This window comes from Castor canadensis, chromosome 11, assembly GCF_047511655.1.
Source record: "Castor canadensis chromosome 11, mCasCan1.hap1v2, whole genome shotgun sequence".
Lineage (NCBI taxonomy): Eukaryota > Metazoa > Chordata > Mammalia > Rodentia > Castoridae > Castor > Castor canadensis.
The window spans coordinates 142,980,937-142,998,762 of record NC_133396.1 but is presented as its reverse complement, the minus strand read 5'-3'; the positions used below and the strand labels follow the sequence as shown (position 1 = coordinate 142,998,762).

General features: G+C 50.3%; 1 protein-coding gene across 5 annotated transcripts in view; it reads left to right on the top strand.

Annotated features, from left to right (window-relative positions):
• Positions 1-17,826, top strand: part of Cnih3 (cornichon family AMPA receptor auxiliary protein 3) — a 228,087-nt gene that overhangs the window by 123,756 nt on the left and 86,505 nt on the right. For 2 of the 5 annotated variants that reach the window (XM_020174144.2, XM_074048885.1), the window contains exon 1: positions 1,602-2,395. The exons of 1 other annotated variant lie outside the window; for it this stretch is intronic. In XM_020174144.2, coding sequence (XP_020029733.1) covers positions 2,315-2,395 — 81 coding nt within the window. In that variant the 5' untranslated portion in view covers positions 1,602-2,314. Of the gene's footprint in view, positions 1-1,599; positions 2,396-17,826 lie in introns of those variants that run through there. 2 more of the 5 variants (XM_020174145.2, XM_020174141.2) reach the window with 2 other exon arrangements.

The following is a 17,826-nucleotide window of genomic DNA, read 5'->3' as shown; positions in this document are numbered from 1 at the left end:
ATATCAGAGTCAGGCATGTTCCTGGTGCTAGGGTCTAGTAGTATTTACAGTACACTGGGAAACTAGGGGGCCTAACTGGGGTTACTCCCAGACAGCCATGGCGGTCAGGACTCAAGATGGCTGCAGAGCCATACGTTATGGAAACATGAACATGACAAAGGCAAAAACAAGAGCAGGGTTGGATTCACAGGCACACAGTCCAAACGTCTGCCAGGACCTCATGCTGAGAAGGGCACCAGCTTACTTTAATGCTTTGAATTCTTAATTTTTAAACGAGAAGCCTCACATTTTCATTTTGACCTTGTGAAGTATGTAGCCAGTCCCAACCCAAAGGCAATTAAATGCAAATCTGTTGACTACTGTGGTCAGCAGCTCTGGACCTGCCCCTTCTCCACATTCCACTGACAGGCATCTAATTTCTGGATGGGAGGTGTGGCCAAACGGCTGCAGAAATTCCGGGTGTGGCAGAAAGAACGCTGATTGGGAACCTGCATATCTGAGTCTGTCCCTGGCTATTTGTATGACTGGTTCTCTGTAACTCTTCCCTTCTAGCTCCAAAGCCACTGGACTCACAGGGCAGCTAGTATGCCAGCATTAGAATCAAGCAACGATGATTGATCTAGTGCCCACGTGGGCAAGGTACACCTGTGCAAAGTACTAGGATCTCTGAGATTCACTCCGAACCATGATGCGGGCTAGAGTTCCACCCAGACTTGCTGGTCATCTTTCAGGGCATTTCTCCTTGCTTTCTGGACTGACTTATCTGAAACTCAAGTTCTATCTGGAACGACTGTAACCTCTTTCATTGACCAAGCATGCGAACTTCCAAGACGCTGGGCTAGCGGGGCAAAGTGCACAGATGATGATAATTGCCACTTATCCAATAAGTACCAAATACTGGGCTTCCTCGTTTCCATTTGACTCTTTCAAATGGTTTAGTCTACTCTTATCCCTATTTTTCTGGTAAGGAAACCCAGGCTTAACGAACTTTTAGCTAGAAAGAGGTATGCGTCCAAATGCACAAGCTCTGGAGAGGGCCCCTGGACAAACGTGGCTAACAGGACACACTGCTGCGCCGCTTCGCCCAACACAGACCACAAAGTCCACGCTTCCCCAGTGCCAAGGTCGGATAGCAGGGGAGGGTGGAGGATGCCCGGGAACGACGGTAATGGAGGATTTTGCTGGGGCTGGGAGCAGAGCTGAGAACGCAGTCCAGCAGTTAATAGCTACAGTCTGGGAAAATGCACCCACGCAGCGACCGGGGACCAGGCCTGTCTTGCATCCCCAGGTCTCCACCCGACAAGAGACAACCCGCCGCTGGGCCGGGGTCTCCACACTTCCCGCTGGGATGAGCGAAACCCCGGCACTAGAGGCCGCCGGGGCGCGAGGCGGCCCGCGAGCTGCCTTCCGCAGCTTCACACCCGGGCGCACGTGCTTAAAGAGTCCTGCCCCTCCCGCCCTGCGCGGCCGAGGGCCGCAAGTTCCTCGCCAAAGCTAGCGCCCCGCGGCGCCTCCCCCTCCCTCCCGGCCCCCGCCGCAGTCCCCGCCCGCGGGAGGCGTGCGCGGCGCGGCGCGGGAGCGAGGGTGGGGCCGGGGGAGGGTCCGGCGGCGCCCGCGGTTCTCGGCGGCGCGGCCGCAGCAGCAGGTGGAGCTAGCGTCGGCCTGGAACCCGCTCTGCGGTCGCCCAGCTGCCCAGCACTTGGGTTACCGGAGCCGGCGACCCGGTTGTGGCCGGGGACGGGCGCGCCTCGGAGCGCACAGCTGCGCTGGAAGCCACGCCCAGGGCGCAGGACTAAGGGGACCTGGCTCCTCTCGGCTACCTGAAGACCTTTCTCCGGGAAAAGAGCCACTGTCGGCCGTGGGATTCGAGAGGAGCTCGGAGTCCCCGGCACCTCGCCAGACACTCCATTTGCGCCCCGGTGCGCGGCGCGCTCGCTGGTCCTCTTGGACGCGGACGACAGGGGCCTCCTTCCGGTGGGACAGGACCTCCTCCATCAGTCCTCCGTGGGATCCTCACATTCCTCGCCGTTTTGACTTCGCTAGTTGGCACTGATCTGCAACTGCTGTTGATTGGGTTTCATCCTCGATTTGGGGACAGTTGCAGCCAACGATCCTCGGCGCACCTTTCCCAGTCTTCGTGGGCGAACCGGGTCCTGGGTGGCCGGAGCCTGCAGAAGTCCTGCTCGATTCGCAGGCCCTCGAGGCTCTTTGCTAGCCGGGGTCCTCCTGGCGCTGGCCTGGAGCCGAGCGTGCAGACCGCACTCCAGGACAAGTTCACCGGTTCTCTGTGCGCGTGGGGCGAGAGCTCCCGGCCATGGCCTTCACTTTCGCTGCTTTCTGCTACATGCTGTCCCTAGTGCTGTGCGCTGCGCTCATCTTTTTCGCCATCTGGCACGTGAGTAACCGGCAGCGAGTTCTAACTCTTCAATTGCCCCAAACGCGCCCCTGTCCGACTCCTTTCCCGATCTCACCCACTTTCTGCACCTTGCGGGAAGCCAGCCAGGCGCCCCTCTTGTCCCAGGCAGGAGACAGGCGACAGTCGGGGGTCCCAAGGCTGGGCCCCTTCCCTGCCTTGACTGGAGGTGGAGGGGCCGCTGAAGCCCAGCGGGACGCCCTGTCCAGGGCCTAGCTGAGCATCCCTGCCTGGGAGTGGCGGGCACAACCCCACCTGCCCGCTCCTTCCCTGCCCTTCCTCTCCGGCCCACAGGAGATGAAGGAGAAGCGCCGCCGTCGTCGGGCTGCAATTAGTCAAGTAACTATAACAACTAAACATTTAAAATGTCAGCATCTGTGGTGGGTTGCATTTAGATATCATTGGAGACACAGTGGAAACACGACGGGAGTTCCTTGCAAGAGGAAATAGGGAGAGCTGGGCAGAGAATGGGAAGCTAAGATATGCCTAGGAAGTGAGAAGAGAGGAAGGAGGGAGCCTGGGCACTGGAGAATAAAAAGGCCAAGGGAATAGCGACCAGTTTCCTCTGTCCTGCAGGGGTCCCAGGCATCCCATCATCCCTGCAGGTAGAGACCTGCCAGGCCCAGCATCCCCAGCCCACAAGCTTCCTGCCACCCTTCAGGGACTTCCCTGGGCTGAGGGCAGTCCTGGGTCCCTTGTCTTTAGATGTGGTGTGTGGCTAAGGACTGAAAGTTCCTGAGGAGTGAGGGGGAGACAGCAGAAAGAGGAAGCTATTTTCCTGTGGCCTGGCAGCATTTTGCAAGTCCATTGAACTCTCAGGGCTTCCTTCTTTGAGGTTGGTTCAACTCCCCATTGTCATTTTGGGGAGGTTGGTAGGTAGGAAGACCAAGTTCAGGTGTTTTAGAAGGAGCATCACAGTGCACCACCTCCCACCACCAACAGCCCTGCTCTGTCCTGACTGGCAGAGACCCTAAGATGGGTTCCTGGAGGCCTGCTGCTAGCGAACCCTAGAGAGCTTGCACCCCATTAGAGATGGCCTGAAATGGAGACCCAAAGAGAAGTGGGGGTAGTGAGATGCGGTGTTTTGTATGAGTGGTTTCTAGAATGAGAGGGTTTAGCTTAAAATAGAACTAAGCAGCTCCAGCAGCTCTTGCTACAAGGCACTGTGACAGGGAGCAGAGGGAAACCCGGGAGGAGGCGAGAGGCTGCTAACCGCGGAACCTTGGAAAGATGCTATCTGGCTTCTGGCCGCATCTGTAAAGTGAGAAGTTGACCCAGATCACCTCCAAGCTTCTTCCTACTTCCAAGGTTGATCAGGAGTGAATTTAGGGGTCTAGATGTGGGAGAGAAGGGGTTCAGATACAGGGATTTGGGTGCTGGGAAAAAAGTCGTGCTGATTAGAAGCAACGGGGTTTTGTACCTTTCCTTCTCTGTTGGATCTGATCTACGGAAGGAAATTGAGACTTGAGGGTTTTAAAGGAAATTCCTCAGCTTCTTTGGGTTTGGGGAGTCATTTGCATTCTTGAAGGCTGGTGTTTGATTTACTGTCTTTCTGGTTTTGCCTTGGCCAGAGGTGGGCAGGTAGCAGAGAGCTCACTGAGCTGTCAGGCTGGCACCTGAAGCAGAGCAGGTCACCAAAAAGAATCATTTTCTCTCCCTGGGGAAGATAATCACTAATTCAAGAACAGGATAAGTGGGTGGTTTGCACAGCTCGTTGACTAAGAGACAGTTGAGTGGCAGTCGTGTGTTCTGGTGACCCTGTGCTGCCTCTCCCCATATTCCTAGAGCTCACCCACTAATCTAAGGGGAGCTGAAAACTATCAAAGCCAAGTCAGGCCTCGTTCAGATCCCTGGTGGAAGCGGTAAGGCTCCTGCTTCTGATTGTGGGAAGTGTTTGTGCATTCCAACTTCAAATTACAGTAACAGTTCCCAAGGTTTAGCCACCTTCCTAGTCTTTTCCTTCTCTCTAAATCAAACAACCCAAACCCTACCACAGAGAACATCAAAAGGGGAAATCAGAGAGAATGTGTGTGGGTGTTGGTCACATGGTGGTAATTTCAGCTAAAATTCAGGATAGAAGGCTCTGTGTCAGGCGGTGCGTTTGACTTTTCCCAGCTTCTTCCGTGCCTTACATCTTTCTTGATCTAAGCCATGTGGATTGTACAGTATGTATTCACACCCCAGGTAATGACCTGGGCACGTCTTCTGTGGCTTTGTATCCAGTTCTTCTGTGGCTTTGTATCCAGGTACATACAGGTCTTACAGCTCTTCCCCCTCCCCACCATGTGACACTTTACAGACAGGAAACTCTGGATTTGAGGTCATGAAACTTGTTCAAGTTTGCGTAGCTAGTATGTATTGGAACTGGGGTTTGAACTGTGAGATTCTCTTGAGCCTCTGAGACTCTTATGGCCAAGCCCTTTTCTTAACTATAACCACGATCTTTGGATTGTTTAACTTTGGTAACAGTTTCTACCCAAAGAACTACTTTTCTTTGTACAAGCATGATATTTCTGATCAGAGCTATAACAAGAGCCAACACACTATACATTCTCTTTTAAAACAGGAAATTCTCCTTCATTATCTTAAAATTAGGCTTTTGCTCATAAAATGATGCAGGTTCATTGCCAAAATTTTTGAAAATACAGTGTTTTGTGATAAAACAAAATCACCACTAATCTCACCATCCAGAGAAGATTGGGTGTCTTTTGTTTATTTTTAAAAATTGCATGTGGATGTTTAGAAGGAAGAAAACAAGTGTTCTCGAGGGTTTCAGATGTGGAATGATGTCTGCTTCCAGCCAGGATGAAATGAGCAGTGTTTACTCCCAGAATGCAGCCCAGCTTGGTCCAGCCTGTTTGCAGACTGTCTCACTATGTAAACACAGATGAAGCTCTTCTTTGAAGAGATCAAAGATTCATTACCATTTATTTCAGGCTCTTAGTGTTTAAATTTTCATATCTAGAGTCCACTCTGAGTTTTGACAATTTACAAATTAAATTAATTCCCAATAATATTCCCTAGAATGATTCCATGTGTCATGTCATCTTGAAATGTCTTTAGGATTCATGGCCTCATGCCAGTGGAGAGTTTCACTGGCCTCTAGGATGATAATAAGTACCTGTTTGTTGAGAGGCAGCTTTGTTGGGTCAAGTATCTTTAAGGCTGAATCTTGCAGTGAGTTCTAGCCTATCACAGGCTCAGACACTGGGAACCTAGAGAATGCCTCAGAAACAAGTGGGTTTGTGTGAAATAGAGGAGAGTACTGAGCGTTCTTTGCAAGCTTTCCCTGGTCTGCACATTTTGTTTTGTTTGAGCCACCCCATCCCTCTGGCACCCACTTTCAGGTGTAATGTCTGCAGCCCTGCCTCTCCCTCTAGCCCCACAAATCACTCTCTATCACCTCCAGAGAGAAAGGCCTTTTCTGTGCTTGGTAAGTACTAGTAGAACAAATTCTTGTGCCCTTTGTCCTGGCTCAGTTCAGGCTGACTGTGGCTCCTGTCTGATTTCTGGCTGCTCTTGGGGCTGGTCCCAGGTAGCTTCTCTGTTCCCTAGCACTTTGAAACTTGGAAAACTACAACTGCTGCAAAGAAGACTGGCCACTACCAGCGGATGCAGGGCCCTTCTTGATGATTGTGGCATGAATGCTCCTGCAGGGAGACAGCGAGGAGGGGAGGGGAAGAGAAGCTGCTGATGTGCCTTGAGAGCATTGTCTGTAAGGTGTAATGTCTATGTCCACTGAGCCACCTACCCGCTGTGTGTCATCTCACATTGGGATGTTGGCTGGCCTTTCCCATAGCTGCCCCTGAAAACAAGGCTCATGTCACTATTGTTTTTCCACCATCATGTTGAGAGAGGAGAAGAGGGTGCAGAATTCTGAGATCCCGAGAAACAAAGCCAGCACTGGCTGAATCCCATCACCTGGTGAAGTTTCAAGACCACTGGGGTGGGATGTTGCAGAGGAGACAAAGCAATTTTACCCTGACTTTAGAGTCTGACAACAATGTTAAAGGTGATGAGTGTTGTACAGCCTTTACTGGGTCATGAGAGCTTCTACCAGTCCAACCCCAAAGCCACGCCTGTCATCACTTTCCCCATAGTCAGCCCGGCTAGCTTCTGGCTTCTTTATCTGCTGTGTGTTCACATAACTTTGTGGGTTCTTCTTCTCTGTTCTTGTTTTCTGCCACTGATTGACACCTTTCATCTCTCCAATGCTTTGTTCTCCTGTGTCTTCCACATGCTGCTCCTGCCATGCTTCCTGTCAGTGTCATCTGCCCTCAGGTGACACTCCTCCCGGCTCTACCATCCTTTTCATCCTGCATGTGCAAGATGACATTGGTTACCTGATCAACCATAGTCATTGCAAATGTGCAAACAGATCTCCCAGTGGCCTGAGAGCTGCTGGGGCCCAGGTTAGAGCATGGCATGGCCTCAGCTGGTTCTCAGAGTCACCTTTCAGCTCATCACTGTAACCTGGGCCTGTATACAGCTTCTATGAACTGTTCCAGATCTTTGTCACTTTCTCAGAGTACCAGAAGCTCTCAAGAGCCCCCTGTGCCACTCTAGGTGACAACTTTACCTCCAACCCACTAGAACGAGATGGGCTATCAGACAAGGATACCTTGCTGTCCTGCTGTCTTAGCTTGTTACTGCACACTAGGTGATTTACAAACAATGCAAGTTTATGTGATTCACAGTTCTGGAGGCTCAGAAGTCCACAATCAAGGGCCTACATGTGGTAAGGGCCTACATGCTGCATCAGTGCATGGCAGAAGGCATTACAAGAGCACCAAGCACAAGGGACAAAGGCACTGAACTCCCCTTTTATAGCCATGCCATGCTATCTAACCTAGGCTAACATGACGGCCATGCCCCATGACCTAATCACCTCTTACAAGTCCCACCTCTTACTACTGTCACAGTGGTGATTAAACCTTAAAATGAGTTTTGGAGGAGAGTCAAACCATAGCCCCGTCCCTCCCCAGACTTCTTTGCCTGTGCCTTCAGCCCTACCCCTTCACCTGTCCTACCTCGTGAGGTACTTACTATCTTTCCCCTTATGGTCAGGTTTTCCTCATCACACCCTGCCTTCCTTTCCCTGTGTTCTTACGTCAGATACGTGGGAAACCAGAGACGGGTAAAGCAGGCCCTCCACATCCTCCAACTGGAGCTGGTTCTAAGACCCCCTTTCCTCTTTGGCCCTACCCTGCACCTGCACATCTCAGCCCCATGCTTGCTGAGGGCCCCAGCAGCCATCTTGACCCCTCTGTGGCCTTGTCATTGTTCTCCACTGTTGTCTATGTTCTCCTGAGACTCTCTTCCCGAGTTGTTTTGGGACCCTGTCCTGTGTTCCTCACCCCTCTCTGAGTATTTCTCTGTCTGCTCTGTGGATTCTTCTTCCTCTATCTCCCAGACCTGTCCTCCAGCATAGGCCCACATATCCATGGGCCCATCCACACCCACTTGGTTCCATTAAGCCTTTCCGTGTGCCCTCCTCACTCACAGCCTTGGTGAGTCCAGTACCCACCCTGTCTGCTCCTTCCCTAGTTACCACTGGTGTTAGTTTTCTATCATCGTAGCAAGATACCTGAGATAATGAGCTTGTAAGAGGTTTGTTTTGGCTCCATTCTGAAGCGTCTGGTTCATGATTCAGTGGCCCCACAGCTTTGGGTGTCTGTCAAAGCAGTGTATCATAGCAGGACATGAAACAGAGTGCAAGAGCTCACTCAGGAGCCAGGATGCAAAAAACAAGGAAGATGAAGAGACTGGAGTCCCACAGTGCGCCTCAGGCATACCTCCAGTGGCTTAATGACCTCCCACTAGGCCACCCTTCCAGTAGCATTGCTCTGGGACCAAGCCTTCACCACACAAACCTCTGGGGACATGGAACATCAAAACAGTGGCATAATTGTGAGAATCATAATTCCCCCTTCCTGTGCCTCATGGACCTGCCTGGGGTCAGGCTCCCATTTGCTCTTCCTCACAGCACTGTGGCCCCTTTCAAACTGGCTTTTCATCTCACCCAAATTAATCCACACCTGTGACCGCCGAGAATGATCTAACATGTGAAGTCGTATCTGACTGTCATTCCCGGACTAAAACTTTCTCTGGCTTCTCTGTGCTGCAAAGCTTAGTGGGCTGGCAGGGCCAGATCGTGGAAACTATTGAGCCTCTGTGTTCCAGTCAGCTCCCAAAGGGCCGCCCTGTTTCCCTGGAATGTTGTCACTCACTCCGTTCCTTTTTGGACTGGTTCTGCTCCATCATGTCCTCTGGGAAGCCCACCCTCCCTTGTCTGAGCTCTGATCCATTTTTCCAGACCCGTGGTTTGCATCTTACAGTTGTATTGATCACACAGCTTTGTATTCGTGTCAGTGCTTGGGTCACTCGCTCCTGGGGGCAGGAGCTGCTGCCCTCCTTTGCAGCCTCAGTGCCCAGTACAGGGTGGCACAAGGATCAGAGCTCAGTGGTCGCAGAATAAATAAATTCAGGCTCTGGCTACCTTACTGTAGCCAACCCAAGCTTGACATACTCTTCCTCAGTGAACACTTTCCCAGACTTAGCCCATTACAACAGTCATCTGGATGCTTGCTAAAAATGCACATTCATGGGCTCTGTGGGAGGCCCTGGGATCCCAGGCTGGTGGCCCTGTCTGTGTGATGGAGGGTAAGTGAATTTCACTGCAGCCTTGTTAGTGGAGGAGAGGTGCTCACAGGGACAAATCAGTCTTCTTGAAGGTACAGGGTCCTGCTGGGCTGAGACCCAGAACAACCAATGTCAAAGAGGAAGAGCTGAGCTGGAAAGGGTCTAGTGGTAGCTGACTGCAGCCCATGTGGGTGTCCAAATGCAGAGGAAGACATCGGGCCACAGGGCAGTTGCACATTGGGCTTTGTTGCAAGGCATTGGTCATACTGGATATCAGTGTGCCCATTTCTGATCATGCTTGTTGTGAAATACACCTTTCTCCCATGGCTTGATGAGCAGGTGTATAGGGAGTCCCCTTTTGGCTTAGAGGAGGCAGGCATTAAATTCCTGCTGTCAGGCTTGCATTTCAGATTGCTTCTGATTGCTTCCTCCCCTAGTACCTGGATGGTCACCAGAGAAGAAACCGAACTCTGGCAGGCATTGAGTCAGCCCTGTCTCTGAATGGAGGTTGTGCCATGTGTTACAGCTCCCAAAGGGCTGCCCCATTTCCCTGGAATGCCGTCGCTCACTCCGTGACCCGGGTGGGGTCATTCAGAGTTGGAGTCTGCATCTTCATGTGGTCATCTGAGACTTGCCCACACCTTTTTTTAAATTTTTTGGTGCTGGGGCTTGAACTCGGGGTCTTGAGCTTGCTGGTCAAAGCACCCTAACACTTGACCACAGTCCTTTTGCTTTTAGTTTGTTTTTCTGATAGTGTCGCATACTTTTGCTGGGCTGACCTCACACTGTGATCTTTCTACCTCTGCCTCCCATGTAGCTGGGACCATAGGTGTGTACCACTACACCCACCTTATTTTTGAGATAGGGTCTCCTTAACTTTTGCCCAGACTGAACTTGAATGAGGACCATCCCCATCTCTGCCTCTGGAGTAGCTGGGATTACAGGTGTGAGTCACTGTGCACAGCTTTTCTTGCATTTCTTAATATTACTCAGAATCTGATTAACCCCCATAAAGGTCACAGAAGATTCCCAAGAGCAGAGTTAAATCTCAAATTGTTCTTTGAACACCAAAGTAGAACCTAATGATGAAGCTGGAAAATATTTCTAGTCTGGCATAGAAAGAGAAGCAAACATGAAACTTTCTTACATATGCAAAAATAAAGTCAAAACACAAAACATTAAAAAAGATACCTAAATCAAGAGTAGGCTGATAGTCTTAACGAGGCCACCAGCATTCTGCATGTATAGCATGGTGTCCTAGGTGTTAAAAGGCTTGAGAATCTTGGTTAGGACAATCATTGCTACTGAGCCTGAGGTAGAAGACAGCTTGGGATCTCACAGTGTGAAGAAAGCTTCTTATAGGACGATGCCCAGCCCCTCAGGTGGATGCTGGAGGCCGGCCATGATGTTGTATTTACCTACCTGCCAGACCATCTCCTCGATCCCATCTCACAGCCCAGCACCACAGGTAGATTTCTTTTCCCTGGGCACATCTGTTTACTCTCTTGCCACAAGGAAAGCCTTCTTCCCCTTGGATCTAAACTGTCCATGTTCTGCTCAGCTCTCCTTATTAGATCTCTGATTATGTCAGCCGGTCACAAGCCCCTACAACAGGATGAACTTGGGTGGCTCATTTGTGCTTCTGCACATCTGCCCCGAGTCTCACACACTTCCTTGTGCCCCACTGGGCTCTCTAGACTCCCTGGACTTGCTGATGGTGAGCAGGGCCCTTGAGGTCCCATGTAGGTATCTAAGGAATTTCAGGAAGGCAGTGGGCACATAACGAGTGCATGTGGATGGTTGGTGGTTGTCCGACTGATGACAGGAATGAGCCCCACCTCTTTGGCTTGTGGACCCAAAAGCCATGCATCTACTCTCCATGAAGAAAAGGGGAACCTGTGGCTCTGGGGACAGTGGTGGCTCCTGTAGAGCAGTGCTTCGGCCTTGCTGGAGTGGGTGTCAGGCGTTGTGCTGTGAGAGATACTTGCATCCGGGTCCTGCTTCCTCATTCCTCTGTGACTGTGGAAGCAGAGTCAGTGTGGCATACTCTCAGGGACCCATGAGCCAGTTTTATAGAAGGCATGGCCCAGGTGACATCGTCAGAGGCAATGGGCTCTTCTTCATGGGCACTGCCACCCCAGGGTTTGGTGCACCTTGGTGACCAGGCTCTGAGAGCAGAACCTTCCATTACCTACTGACTCTGAGGCCAGTGCCTTGAAAGAACAATTAAAATACTGCAGCCAAAGGACCAACAAGGGCCTTGGTTACATGCTGGACCTGAAGGCCAGCGGCTGGCTGTCTACCTGTGTCTGCAGGACTCACAGACACTGTGTTGAGCTTCGGTCCAGCTCCATCACTTAGTCAGTCCAGGTATAGGCACGGGCCCCCTTGTCATGACCTGTTCCTGCTCCATCCTACTGCTGCCTTTTGCTCGGTTTCCTCTGACTACCTGAGAGAGAAAGGAATCTTACCTAGTCCTGAGGCTTCTACCTTTCTACTTTCTCCTCTAACTTAGGTTTTAATTTAATGTTTTATTGTGGCAAAATATGCATGGCATGATATTTTCTGTCTTAATCATTTTCAGTCCACTTTAGTACTATTAAGTACATTCATCCCATGTGCTGTGCAGCCATCACTACCACCCATCTCCAGAACTTTTTCCTCGTCCCAAAACCGAAACTCTCCATCCATTCAGCACAAACTCCCTATTCCCCCTCAGCCCTGGCAACTCCTCTACTTTCTGTCTCTGAATTTGACTAATCTAGGTCCCTCATATACATGGAATCACACCACACCCTTCCTTCTATGTGTGCTTATTTCACTTAGTATGTCTTCAAGGTGCATCCATGCTGTAGCATGTGTCAGAATTTAGTTCCTTTGAGATTGAGTACTATTCCACATTTTGTTTATTCACTCATCTCTCAGTAGACACTTGGTGTGATGGTTAATCTTGGTTGCCAGTTTGACGGGGCTAAGAGACATCTGGGAGATTAGGGTGTTTCCGGAGACAAATGGATGTGGGTCAGCCAACTGAGTAAGGAAGACCTTCCCTGGATATGGGTGGATCACCCAATAGGCTGGGACCTGAATGGAATAAACAGAGGAGGAAGAAGCTTATAGTGCATCCTCCACTGTTCTTGAGGTTTTTTTATGCTGCTATTGTCCATGGTTGTGAGACTCTAGATTCTTTTGCCTTTGAACAAAGACTCGCACTAGCAACTTTCCAGGGAGAACCCAGGCCTTCAGCCTAAGAGTAGGGCTGCACTATTGGTTCCTCTTCTCCTGAGGCTTCTGGCTTCTTAAACCCATCAGCTGCTGGTTATCTCAGCTCTCCAGCCTGCAGACAGCCATTGTGGGACTATTCAGCCTTTGATTGTCTGAGCCAATCTAAGAAATCCCTCTTACAATTTGTGTGTGTGTGTGTGTGTGTGTGTGTGTGTGTGTGTGTGTGTACACACATACCTAGAATTTAAATTGAAGGGTCAAATGGTAATTTACTACCATGGTTAATTTTTTGTGGCACCTCTAATCTTATGAGAATAAACTGTCTTGGTCCCCAGTCTTTGCTGTATCAACTGTTCTTTCTTGACTTCTGGCCCCTGGTGGTTACCATCTGTGTTAGCCAAACTTTTGCCATTGGGACCAAATACCTGAGAGAACCTGTTCAAGGGAGGGAAGATTATTTTGGGTCACAGTTTGGGGTGTTTCAATCCGTCTTGCAGGGGAGAGTGGTGGAGCAGAGCAGTCACAAGCGGAGGGAGAGAAGGAAGGGAGCCGGGATAAGATACAGCTCCCACGGACTACTTCCTTCAGCTGTGCCCCACCACCTAAAGTTTCCAGAACCTCCCAAAACAGCACTACCACTGGGGACCAAACTTTCAATGACAAGTTTGTTGGGAGACATTTCATACTCAAACTGTGACACCACCTCTTGGATGTAGGGTACCCCACCATCCCAGATTTGTGCATTCACTTATGTATCTGGTCTGTTTTACATCACTTGGACTCTTCAAGCCTTTTAAGTAATAAAACAGTTATAAAATCTTTAAGTCTTAGCATTAAGCTCCAGTTGTTAGAACTTAGATGGTCCTTAAACAGATTGCTCCTGTCAGCTCCTGGGCCACGCCAGCAAGTTTGTCTTGTGAACGGAGTTGTGTCTTCCAGGGCTTCTGTCAGGAAGATTTCAGCTGTGTTTCTCATGATTTGGGAGCTGAGAGGATTCGGTGAGGGGCGGGTATGAGAACTGAGAAATGTGCCTGCTGTTAAGAACAGAGTATCTTGAGGGACAGTGGAATAGTTCAAATGGTAGCGCGCTGCCTAGTAAGCATGAGGCCCTGAGTTCAAACTCCAGTGCCACCAAAAAAACAAAGAAAGAAAAGAGTATCTTGCCCAAAATTTTGTTGCTGATTAAAACCTTATTAATGCCTCTGCCCCAAAACAGGGCAGAGGCTCACATGCTCTTGGTGCTGGTGCAGAGCGGAGATGGGAAACAGGCAGCCTCACTGTGCTGCAGGGGACCTGAGCCTCATTCTGCCACTATTGCCCCTTGGCTGGGGATGTGGAAATGAAGTAGGCTGTCGACTCATAGGGAAACAGTGTGGAGGACAACTTCATGTCCTAGTTTCTTTAAGCTGCCTCAGAGTGGTTTTTAAAAGAAACAGCCAGATTTGTAGAAAGGTAATATCTCTCTCATTTATCCTCTCTCTCCCCCTCTCTCTCTCTCTCTCCCTCTCTCTCGACACACTCATACACACCCCAATACCACCACCACAGAATATTTCATAGCAATGTGAACTCCACAGTTACTTACTATACGTTTTGTGGGGATAAAATTTGCTTTCCTTCCTCCTCTTGAGTCAGGGTGTGGGGGGGTGGGCTCAGGTGGGGAAGGCTTGTTGTCCGTTTGTGGTTGATACAGTTGGGGCATTGACCACCATGTATTCAACTAGCATTGCTTCTCACAGCACAGAGGCCTGGGGCTAAGGCTCCCACCCTGTTGTGAGCAGCCCTTCCAGGAAGCTGTCCGGTTAGAATGGGGCCAAGGCTTCTGATCCTGTGTAGTGTCTGTGAAAACTGCAGGTGCAGGCTCAGGACCTGGGTCTGACTGAATGATGCACTGGACTCCTTTCCTCCCAGCAAGGAGGAACCTCAGCAGGCCAGCAATGCCCTCCTCTCTCACTCACCAGCTTCTTCATTAATGTTTTCAGGGGTGGCTTTGCACTTACATTGTCTTTACCATTGTGTTCAGTGTGGAGCACCTAGAGCTCTGCAGGCTACTGCTGCCCTGCAGGGGACTATGAGTCCTGAAATCAGGGTCCCAGGCCTTGGCTCACTCTCTCCTTTCTCCTTTTCCCGCCCCTTCCCCAGCCATACCTCCTCTTCCCTCCCTTTCCTCTCTATCTCTATTTCTCTCTGCCTCTCTCTGTGTCTCTGTCTTCTGACACTCTCTGCCTGTCTCTGTGTCTATCTCTGTCTCCCTCTGTCTGTGTGTGTGTTGCTCTCTCTCTGACTTTTTGTCTCTCTTTCTCTCTTTTTGTCTATCTCTCTGTCTGTCTCTGCCCTTTCCCTCTCTGCCTGTCTCTGTATTTCTCAATCTCTGTCTCCCTCTGTCTGGGACTCTCTCTCTCTCTCTCTCTCTCTCTCTCTCTCTCTCACACACTCTCTGTCTTTCTATGTGTCTGTGTATTTCTGTCTCCCTCTGACTCTCTGTCTGTGTGTCTCTCTGTCTCTATATCTCTCTCTGTGTCTGTGTGTCTCTATCTCCCTCTGACTCTTAGTCTGTGTATCTCTCTCTCTTTCCTTCCCTCTTTTTCTCTCTCCATTGCTTTTGACCTTTTACTCCTCCTCCTTTGCGTGAGCCTCAGACCTGTCAGAGCGGCCTGTGTCACTTAGCCCAGCTGGTGGGCTCTGGGCTGGGAAGCAGGCTGCCACCACCTCCTCCACTGCTCTGGAACCACGGGCCACATTTCCAGAGCACCAGTCTTGGTATCTTCTCTGTTTTGTGTTCACGTGGTCCATTTTGACTACAGAATCCACTTCTTATACTGGGGAAGAATGCAGAGGAGGAAAGAGTTGATAGCAACATAACCAGCCAGCAATGGCAGCCCAGATGGCCCCCTCTGTAATAGAGACATTTGTATCTTGGATTAAAAAAACATTTAAATGTGTTCTGTGAACCCCAAGGGCTATGAATGTGGAGATAGTTAAATGATTAGCAGAACCCTGGAATAGGAGGTAGGCCCTGGGAGGTCTAGGGCTGCTCTGGTGGGGCCTGAGCGAGCAGGAGAGGTGCAGTTTGAACATGTATGCACGTGGACTTGGAGCCACGTGCTCACTCTGCATCCACCCTCACGGCCTCACAGCAGCGATAGGCAGACCAGGAACCAGACTCAAACTCTACAGCAAACAGCTGTGTAGATGACCCTGTTTCCCAGCCTTCCTTTCTCTGGGCTCATTGGGAAATGGTTCAGGCACTCTCTGCTGCAGTAAATCCATGGGTGCAATTTCATTGTCCTAGGTCATGGGCAAGCCACTGGGTGGGGCTGGAAGCCCTTATTTGATGGGTTCTGAATTGTGGTGGCATCAGGCTGATCTTGGCTTTTCAGAGGATGGAGTAGGAGGTGAGGCAGGGAATGGATTTGTTAGCACTACTAAGACAGGCTGTGTGAGAGGTGGTGGTGGGGAGAGATGGTCTCTTACAGTGAGCCAGATGCAGTGGCACATAGAGATACTCCATCACTGCTGGACCGCGGCTGATCTTGGGATAATTTTTCTTGGAGGTTCTGGAGAGTGATGGGGTTTGAGCTGAGGCCAACAAAGCATATGTGCAGGCTGGGGAAAAGTGTGCTCAGTCTTGACACCCTTTTCTCTCATTGGTCGGCAGATTTAGAACCTGAAGTCAAGCCCTAGAAAGGGGCTGGCAGTGAGTGGGACCAGTACTGCTGTAGGGTGGCACTCTTGACAACCCTCCTTGGCATTAGCCAGGTTCCACGTCCCCTGAGGTCTTTGATTTTCTTGTGTGTGAGGTGAAGGGCTTGGCGAAGTGATCTCTGGAGTCCTATTGAGTTCTGGAGTCCTGTGCACTGCCTGTCTCTGCTATTCTCTTCCTCCTGTTGTGGTTTTTCTTTTCCTCTCCAGATGTTCAGGTTCTTTGGAGGGAGTTTATCAATTAAGGTTCTTGGAGGTCAGTCTTTTCATCTTTAGCAACAAAAGGCATTTCTGGAAAGGGAACTGAAGGGCTTGTAAAATGATGAGAAAGTCTGGAAAACAAGTTTGAAATAACTGGATCTCATTCTCTGTCTGAGTCACTCTCTCTATGGATGGAGAGGCTTAAGCTGAGTGTGGGTTGGTTCCTCCCACTGCCTAGGTATGGCAGGGTCTCCTGGGCTCCCCTCCCACCTGGACTGTGCTCATAGGGGCAGAGGACGCTCTTCAGAGGAAATCAGACTAGGATAGGAACAGGCACATGCAAGTGACCAGAAATGCCACTATTCACGGCCTGGGCCCTATGGTTTTGCTCTTAGCCTGGCACCTCACCTGTATCTGGAGCAAAGAAGCTTTTCTGAAAGGCCAAGGTTCACATCTTGCTGCACACCCTGGGATGTTACTCCATGTGAGCTGCAGGAAGAGGTCAGATCTGTCTTCACTCTGGGCTTTTGAGGAGCAGCTGTGGTCTGGCCAGGAGGGCTGACTTGCTGGACTGGTGGCCCTGAATGTGTTTCCATGGAAGTGATGACTGTCCACTGGCTCTTAGCAAAGCATTCAGCTTCTCATGTTGAAACCTGTACTGCCAAGGAGCAGCATGTGTGAGTCCGTATCAGGCACCACCCCAGAGCCTGCAGCATTGTGGCCTCCTCTTGGCAAAGGCATTGGCACGTGATCACCTGGGCAGTGAGAGAAATCATTGTGTGAACCAAGAATAAGGAAAAAGGTTTGCTACCAGCTTGGTGTGTCCAGTCCAGCTAGTTCCAAGCTGTAGAGAATAAATAGTAAAGTGACACCCAGATTGTCCTTTTCCTCTTTTCTGATATTCCTCTTTAGAGCCCCTGTCTCCAACCCCTCAATGGTCCCACCTGCACCTGTGCTGAGCATCTTGCATGGCAAGATGTACTCTATACTGAGCAGGGGGCCAGAGGAGTCACCTGAGCCTCATCTCTGCTACTTAATATGCTCCCCACTCCCCACAGGGTCACTCTCCTACATTTAGCAAAGTTGGCAACTTCTACACTGGACAGATAAGTTATTTTGCGCTGTAAATGGGAGGGAGCATCATTTGTCTTTGGGGAGAGGCAGTGCTGTGGCTCAGAGCTGTGCTGTGGGCTGGCTTGCACTTCTGTTAAAATCAGTTATAGGGACCCAGAGGAAGTTTGATGTGTCAACATTATTAAAGCCAAGAGAGAAATGGCTTCAGGAGCAACCTGGCCTTTTCAAAAGTGAGGTCTACTGAGCTGTAGGGACAACAACAGGATGTTGATCTAGATGTCACAGTACTGCCCAGCCAGCTGTTGGTCACAGACATGAGCATCTGGCCCAAACCACACAGAATTGGACTATTGGTGAAGGCTACTTCTTTGACCCTTTGCTCTTTCAGCTTTTCCTGCTTTATATCAAAACACCAAGTAGAACATTTTGTGCAAGAGAAAAATATCAAGCACTGCAACACACCAAAGGCCAAGTCAGGGAAAAGGTTTGAGGTCAGGGCTGAATCATGAGTAGCTGTGGCTGCACATGGTCGGGTGTGGGTTGTTCCACAGGGCCCACCACGTCCAGGG